Source organism: Otolemur garnettii, unplaced genomic scaffold (assembly GCF_000181295.1).
Source record: "Otolemur garnettii isolate 467f Iridium unplaced genomic scaffold, OtoGar3 scaffold00179, whole genome shotgun sequence".
NCBI classification, from domain to species: Eukaryota; Metazoa; Chordata; class Mammalia; order Primates; family Galagidae; genus Otolemur; species Otolemur garnettii.
Window position 1 is genome coordinate 369,463 of NW_003852574.1, and position 8,574 is coordinate 378,036.

The following is an 8,574-nucleotide window of genomic DNA, read 5'->3' on the forward strand; positions in this document are numbered from 1 at the left end:
CAGCCATCATTGTTGTTTGGCTGGCCCAGGCTGGATTCAAACACGCCAGCTCAGGTGTATGTGGCTGGCGCCTTAGCCGCTTGAGCCCTTTAAAAATTTTTATGTGAACCAGGGGATCCCACTTTGCATATAATAGTTGTCCGAAAACTTTTAAGTAACATGTCTTGCCCAAAGTTCTTAGAGATACCCAAGTCTTGACCTTGCAAGTGCACGTATCTAAGTTTTTCTATTTTTGGGTGTGTGTGTGTGTGTGTGTGACAAGGTCTCATTCTGTTGCCAGAGCTAGAGTACAGTAGTATCAACATAGCTCACTGTAACCCTACACTCTTGGGATCAAGTGAACCTCCTGCCTTAGCCTCCAGAGTAGCTGGGACTACAGGCATGTATTACCTTGCCTGGCTAATTTTCCTATCTTTTGTACAGACAAGGTCTTATTATGTTGTTCAGACTGATATACATTAAGTTTTTCTACAGTAAAAACAAACTGGCTATAACAATCAAGTTCAGAGGACAGGGAGCATTCTAGAACCAGAATACTATACTGTTATTGGAGCACAATGTAAAATGACATAGGATTACTGTATTTTACCACATAGGATAAAGAGTTCAGGTGTTTTTTTTTTTTTGGACAGGAAAAAAACTTTTTAAAATTATGAACTCAATCCATTTGGCATATTTCAAAGGTGCAATACTTTTCTTCATTTATCAGTGAAAGAAGTTAGAAATTAACTTCCAAAAAAATCAGCAAATGGCAAACAAATTTCCTTGAAAGTCACGGTCACATATATAGTGCATCCTAGAAAAGAGGAAGGGCAAGACAGGTTCTGCCCACTTTCACGAGTTTCATCAAATACTGGATCTACTCAAGGGTGGAGAGAAAAGGCAACGTTCAAAGAGCACCAGATGGGGAACATGTTTTTGAAACTAGAAAAAGTGAAATGTGGAATCAATCCATTCTCCTCCCCTTAGGGCTGTCCACTGGTTAATGAAGTAAAAAAATAAGACTGAAAAACAAAACAAACCCCATTATAGCCGGGTGTTGTGGTGGGCACCTGTAGTCTCAGATACTTGGGAGGCTGAGGCAAGAGAATTGCCTAAGCCCAGGAGTTGGAAGTTGTTGTGAGCCGTGTGACACCACGGCACTCTACCAAGAGCAATAAAGTGAGACTCAGTCTCTACAAAAACAAACAAAACAAACCCCTCCACTCCCCCCCAAAAGAGGGAAAAAACCAAAACCAAAAGGGCGGTGCTTGTGGCTCAGTGAGTAGGGCGCCAGCCCCATATACTGAGGGTGGTGGGTTCAAACTCGGCCCCAGCCAAACAGCAACAAAAAAAATAGCTGGGCGCCTGTAGTCCCAGCTACTTGGGAGACTGAGGCAAGACAATCACCCAGGCCCAGGAATTAGAGATTGCTGTGAGCTGTGTGATGCCATGGCACTCTAACAAGGGAGATAAAGTGAGACTATCTCTACAAAAAAAAAAGTCCAAGAGTATATGGCTCTCCACCAATCATAACTGTGATTGCATAGTTGTCAAAGTCAGAACATATTCAGATGGAAATTCGTTGTATAGGCTATCAGGAGACATGTTTTAGCAACAGCACCATAGCCTACCACAAAGCACTTAATTGTCTGCATTGCTGAAACAGTTTTATTTCTACTTTAAGTATCTCAAATCTGATGTTGACCTCAGCATCTCCACTGGGGTGTTGGCAGCACTGCCTTTTTAAAAATATCAGTTTCACTCTGTTGCCTGGGCTAGAGTGCCATGGTGTCAGCCTAGTTCACAGGAACTCCAAACTCCTCAGTCCAAGCAAACATCCTGCCTCTGCCTCCCAAGTAGCTAGCACTATAAGCACCCACCACACCACCTACCTAATTTTTCTATTTTTGGTAGAGATGGTCTCTTGCTCAGGCTGGTCTCAAACTCCTGAACTCAAGGGTCTCTGAGAGTGCTAGGATTACAGGCATGAGCCACTGTGCCCAGCCTAGAGATGCTTTTAACATGACCATGTTTGTTTTTTGGATTCAGGGTAATGGGAGGTTGTTACAGACATGCCCAAAGCCAGGTCTTCTGCTCCTTAAGGAAATATGGCGGCCCCAAACTTGCCTGGTTTTGGTCAAGTGTGGTTCTAGAACCTTAAGTGAAACATAATTCCCTTTAAATCCATCAAGAACTAGGCAGAGAGCATGGGTTCAAGATTTTTTATTTTTAGAGCTTGCAACAATTGGTTAACAATGCTAGCTAAGCTGGTACAATCTGAAGGCCATGCCACCTTTCTCTTTAGGCATTCAACTGACAACATTCCTACAAAGATCAGAGACCAACTGGGATCTGTCTCAATGTGAGTGGGGGGAAGAGGCCTTTTCCCCACATACTTTCGCCAACAAGACTGTTTCATAGCCAAATGCAACTCAAACCCAGAACACAACTAGTCATCTCCAATACCAATGATTCCCTCCCCAACCCCAGCATAGGAAGCTGAGGTACAAACAGGAGACTGACTCTTATTATAAGAGGTACTTGGCTACACCTCAATGGAGCAACAATGGTAAGGCGACTGGCATCACAGAGTGGGGATTAGCAGGCCCTGCAACAGGCCTATCTAGAATCAGTCAAGTCAGCCCCAGGCTCCTTGGGTGAGGCGTTCCTTTGAGTCCTACTTCCATGGGGCTAGATAAGAGGGCAACTGGTGATGATTCACCATTCCCTGTCCCTCAAATTAAAACATGATAAACCCAGAAAGTCTTACCTTCAAAATCCACCACGCCTCCTCATGAGAAACATTCTCTACAGTCATCTCTATGCCAGCACCCACTCCCTTGTCTTAATGCCCAGGGCTTCCAGCCCTTCTCCCTACCCTTGGGTGGCTCATCCAACACTGATTTGATACTCCTTGACTTATAAAATGACTATTTAAAAAAAAAAAAATAAAAGCTAGAGTATCAGTAATAGGTGGACACTCAGTGGATATGCCCCTCTCTCTTATATCCTGCAGATCCCACCCATTCCTACCCCCTAGCCCGGGAAACCTATACTACAACATCCCAACAATGGCCTGGGGGTGGCCCAAGGGAAGCTGCCTGAAGTGCTTTCCTGCCTCTGATTTCTATACCAGCCAACATCACAGGGAATCAGGGTGAGAAGAGCAGGGACATACCTTGCCCCCCAGTCGATCCTGATGGCCAGAAGTAGGTCTGGGAGGTTTAGCTTATCTCCTGTAGCCAAGCCTGAGTCCAGTACCCACCCTGACCAGTACCTCAGTCCTTGGTTTTGAATAGCAGCAGGTTTGCCTTTTCTTACTCTTTTCTGTTTTTTTTTTTTTTTAATTAAAAGCTGAGGTAGTGCTGGGGATGATAAAACCCTACCAAGAAAGGCAGTATTTTGACCTAATAAAGCAGTAAAGTAAGTCTCAAGAGTTAAAAAAAATAAAAATAAAAATAAAAATAAAGTGATTGATGAAGTTGAATAAATTAAAGATATGGATTATCCCACAAAGACCTTTCCTTTTCGGGCTTCTTTGATATTTGGCCAGCAACATTTATCTGTTACTTCTCTGTATTCCCCTTTTCTCTCTCTCCCAAGAGAAGGCCAAACCCCAATAAGGCCCCAGCCGTTTCATCCCACTGTGGGTAGGACAGCTTGACATGCTCAGAACTGTGCCATGGCACCTGACAACCTTGGCAGATAGCCCTGATATGAAAGGAGGATGTCTTATAGGGACAGAAGAGGCACAGCCAGCAGGATGCCTGGGCTCCAGCCGTGGGAGTGCAGGAGGTAGGTTTAAGACACAGAAGCCCCAGGCCTTCTCTCCAAATGTCACACAGCTGGCCCCTTTTGCTCAAGTTTCTCTGCAGCAAAGAGGGGAAGATGGGGAAAGAAGGAAGCGGAGGCTGCTGCTATCTGGCACCACTGTCCTCAGAGCTTCTTCAAACGACTGTACATCTCCCTTTTGCTCTTTTCCCCTGCCCAGGTCCGGCTCTTGGTGCGGAACTTCTTTAGGTCTTCTTTAAAGTCTTCATGGTGCATGGGTCGGTAGCTGGGAGGCTCACAGTGAGACTGTGGGGACAGGACAGGACAGGATGAAGTTAGGAGTACACCAGCCTCAAACTCATAACCAAGCTCTCTCCTCGCCCTGGGCATAAGGGTGGGAGCAGCAATGCAGACCTGGGCATTGGGCTCCACAGGGGCCTTCTTTGTGCAGGGCAGATACCCACTTTTCCCCCAGACCCTGGCAAGAAATGGTCACAACCATCAGACAGATCCACTGGTCTACCACTTGGGGGTGGGGTGGGGAATCCTCTCCAGAGATGCAGTCTTACTTGGCATTTCAGGAAGAACTCCTTGTATCCCCCCTTCAGGACATACAGCTCAGGATAGTGAAGTTTTGGATATTCATTACCAAGTCGATCTCTCTCCCTCACATACCGGCACCTAGTAAAGGGGAACAAAGGACACAGGGTTAGTGCTTCCATTATGCAGAAACATAAAAGACAACCCAATACAAGCAACGACTGTGGTTTAAATAATCCTTACGTATCTTCCCAACTTTATTCTTGAAAACAATCAGTACTGAGCTGCAAATTCCTGACCACGTGAGTGGTGTTCACAGGCAGGGCTCATAGATGGTCTCCTCCACAATCTTCCTTTCTCCAAGTCAAACAGTCTTAGATCCACCCCTGCCCAGTGTCTTTACCACCACTTGCAGCAATCACTTCTTTTTTTGTCTTTTTTCTTTTATGGAGACAGAGTCTCACTTTGTGACCCTCAGTAGAGTACTGTGAAATCATAGCTCACAGCAACCTCTGCCAACCTCTGGGTCTTTGGGTTTAAGTGATTCTCTAGCCTCAGCCTCCCAAGTAGCTGGGATTACAGGCACCTGCCAGAACGCCCGGCAATTTTTGGTAGAGATGGGGTCTCACTCTGGCTCATGCTTGTCGCGAACCTCTGAGCACAGGTGATCCACCCACCTAGGCCTCCCACAGTGATGGGACAACAGGTGTGAGCCACCATGCCTGGCTGCAGCAATCACTTCTAAGCCAGCTTCCCTCTGCCACATTCCATAGCCTTTCCTCAACAAGTCTTACTCCCTTACTTCCTTTTATTCTTTCTTCTTGTGGCTTTTAAACAGGCTAAGCTTGCTCTTGCTTCACGGTACCAACTTGTACTCTATCCCCAGACTGAATGCTTTCCCCCCCAGTCCTCATCTGGCTGGGGGCTGCTAACTGCCCAACTCTTGCTATAAAAGTTCAAGTCTTTGCCAATCGAGAATTTTACACATTTCTGTCATTTGCATAAAGAATAACCACTTAAAGGTGGTGCCTGTGGCTTAGTGAGTAGGGCACTGGCCCCATATACCGAGGGTTGTGGGTTCGAACCCAGCCCTGGCCAAACTGTAACCAAAAAATAGCCGGGTCCTGTGGCGGGTGCCTGTAGTCCCAGCTACTCAGGAGGCTGAGGCAAGAGAATCACCTAAGCCTAAGAGCTAGAGGTTGTTATGAGCTGTGATGCCATCGCACTCTACCCAGGGTGACAAAGTGAGACTCTGTCTCAAAAAAAAAAAGAATAATCACTTGGTTGGGCCTATTGATTCATACTTATAACTTTAGTACTTTAGGAGGCCAAGGTGGAGGATCACTTGAGGTCAGGAATTCAAGACCAGCTTGCCCAAGATAGACCCTGTCTCTACCAAAAATAAATTAGATAAATAGCTGAGGCAGGATTGCTTGAAACCAGGAGTTTGAGGCTGCCATGAGCTATGATAATGTTATGGTACTCCCCCCTAGATAGTATGAGACCCTGTCTCTTAAAAATGAAACGAGGAGCAGACATGATAAAGCAGAGGCTAAAACCATGGGGGATACTGCATGGGCAACACTAGCTATAGGTCACAGACAGGGATAGACTAGAGAAGCCTGAAAATCCTAGCTGAAGCTGTTAGGTCAAGACTATAAACCACAACCAAAGAAGCTGCTCACTTAATCAATCAACTGCTAAATGGACAAGAAATTCACAGCAACCTCAAACTGTTGGGTTTAAGGGATTCTCTTGCTTCAGCCTTCTGAGTAGCTGGGATTGCAAGTGCCTGGCAAAATGCCTGGCTATTTTTAGAGAAAGGGTCTAGCTCTGGCTCATGCTGGTCTGGAACCTGTCAATGCAGGCAATCCACCCACCTCAGCCTCCTAGCGCTGGGATTACAGGTATGAGCCACTGTGCCTGGCCAGAATTTATATTTCTATAAAACCATAAAATTATGGGGCGGCGCCTGTGACTCAAGGAGTAGGGCACTGGTCCCATATACCGGAGATGGCAGGTTCAAACCTGGCCCCGGCTAAAAACTGCAAAACAAAACAAAACAAAACAAAAAAACTATAAAATTATGTATCACGTGAAGGCTAAGGCATGAAAATGACTTGTGATGTGCAAGATGCTCAATATGCTCCAAGTATAAACCACACACCACCATGTCCCACAGAAGTGTCATGGGGCCTCTGTCCCAGAGTCCAGTTCTGTGCAGCACTCACATGCGGGGACCTCTCTCAGAAGAAAACTCGCAGTGGAACACAACGATGACACGCTTGCCATCAGTAGGAACAATGGGCTTCTTGAGTAAGAAGTCTTCAACCTCCTCCTCCATGTGCAAATTTACCGCACCCTGTAAAGGCAACAGAGACTCTTGGCACCTATACATTTCACAGTGTTGACTCAGTGAAAGTGATTTTAAGTCTGCAAGACAAGTTTGTGATTTTGCAGATCTTCTGGTTGAATAGCCTAGTAGACCACCTGACACTTGTCGTATCTCAAGGGAGATTTACAGGTTTGCATACATTGACTAAAGAATAATGCACTTGGGGACTGGAAATTGGCAACACAAATGACTATGGTCCACTTTATGAGTAGTATTTATAAATTTGGGGGATTTTGAAAAGTCCTAAGACAGCGGTAAACACATCATATTTAAAGCACCTCTTCACCATATTGAAACACTGTTTTACTCAGGAAAGATTAAAATGCCATGACTGGTTCCTTTCTTTCTGGAAACAAGTGTCCCCAACACACCCCTCCACCAGGCAGCTGGACTGAACAAACTGCTTAGGAGGCATTACAAGGCCTGGTACAGGTTCAACGCCTGTGGCTCAAGTGGCTAAGGAGCCAGCCACATACACCTAAGGTGGCAGGTTCGAATCCAGCCAGGGCTCGCCAAAACAACAATGACGGCTGCAACCAAAAAATAGCCGGGTATTGTGGTGGGTGCCTGTGGTCCCAGCTACTTGGGAGGCTGAGGTAGGAGACTCGCTTGAGCCCAGTAGATGGAGGTTGCTGTGAGCTGTGATGCCACGGTACTCTACCCAGGGGGATAGCTTGAGGCTCTCTCTCTAAAAAAAAAAAAAAAAAATGCTATAAAACCTTTTCTGGTTCCTTTGAATGGCCTAAACACCAGTGGGTACCACCTAGAAATGCCCTTGATGGTGACAGTGTGAGGAGAGAACCGGGAAAGCATCTGTAGCACAAAGTGGTAGCGTAGTACAGAGCATGCACCATTCACTTAGAGTTCCAAAGATCAAATGACTTCTACAATCACTGTCTTCATTTAGAATTCTCACAACTAGTTATACTATAAGCCAAGAGACAGGAGTCACCACTTCCCCCCTTAAAATTATATATTGTTAAGGCTCTTGCTAATGCCTCCCAAGAGAGCAAATCTAAGGAATCCATACCTTGATGTGGCCTCCCTCATATTCATATGGGTATCGGCAGTCAATGATAACAAATTCTTTTATGAGGTTGGCAAACTTGCCATTCAGAACAGATGCCATCTACGGAGACAAAGCCAAGGAGTTGACTATCAGAAACAATTAGGTTCAAATACCTCATATGTGGTAGGTCCTGTAAGGATGACTTACAATTTCAGGAGAGATGTATTTCAAATCCTGATGTTTCCCCGCGACTGTATGAAAAAGGTAACCCTTGGAAAAAAAGAAAAAGAAAGATACTTAAAGAGAATCTGAAAGCCTATATACTTATATTGCCTTCTTGTTTGGTAGGCGGCAGCTTAAAAAAAAAAATCCAAATATTTTCTCACAAACCAAAAATGTATATATTATAATATACCTTAATATAACATAATATTATTATTATCATTGTTTTAGAGACAGAGATTTAGTTTGTTGCACTCGGTAGAGTGCCATGGTGTCAACAGTTCACACTAACCTCCAGCTCTTGGGCTTAGGCGATTCTCTTGCCTCAGCCTCCGGAGTAGGTGGGACTACAAGTGCCTGCCCCAATGCCTGGCTATTTTTTTGTTGCAGTTTGGCTAGGGCCAGGTTCGAACCCACCACCTTCCACATATAAGGCTGGTGACCCACTGACTGAGCCACAGGTACCGGCCCAATATACTGCAAAAAAATAAAATAAAATAAAATAAAATAGCCGGGCGTTGTGGTGGGTGCCTGTAGTCCCAGCTACTTGGGAGGCTGGGCGTTGTGGTGGGGGCCTATAGTCCCAACTACTTGGGAGGTTGAGGCAAAAGAATTGCTTGAGCCCAGGAGTTGGAGGTTGCTATCAGCTGTGATG

At 45.3% G+C, this 8,574-nt stretch overlaps 1 protein-coding gene across 4 annotated transcripts in view; it reads right to left on the reverse strand.

Annotated features, from left to right (window-relative positions):
* Positions 1-3,327: 3,327 nt before the first annotated feature.
* CDC25A (cell division cycle 25A) overlaps positions 3,328-8,574 on the reverse strand; it is a 27,543-nt gene continuing 22,296 nt past the window's right edge. For 3 of the 4 annotated variants that reach the window (XM_012811880.1, XM_012811878.1, XM_012811879.1), the window contains 5 exons: positions 7,905-7,967; positions 7,719-7,817; positions 6,525-6,655; positions 4,323-4,434; positions 3,919-4,059 (listed from right to left, as the gene is read on the reverse strand). In XM_012811880.1, coding sequence (XP_012667334.1) covers positions 3,919-4,059; positions 4,323-4,434; positions 6,525-6,655; positions 7,719-7,817; positions 7,905-7,967 — 546 coding nt within the window. Of the gene's footprint in view, positions 4,060-4,322; positions 4,435-6,524; positions 6,656-7,718; positions 7,818-7,904; positions 7,968-8,574 lie in introns of all 4 variants that reach the window. The other variant, XM_003800548.1, reaches the window with a different exon arrangement.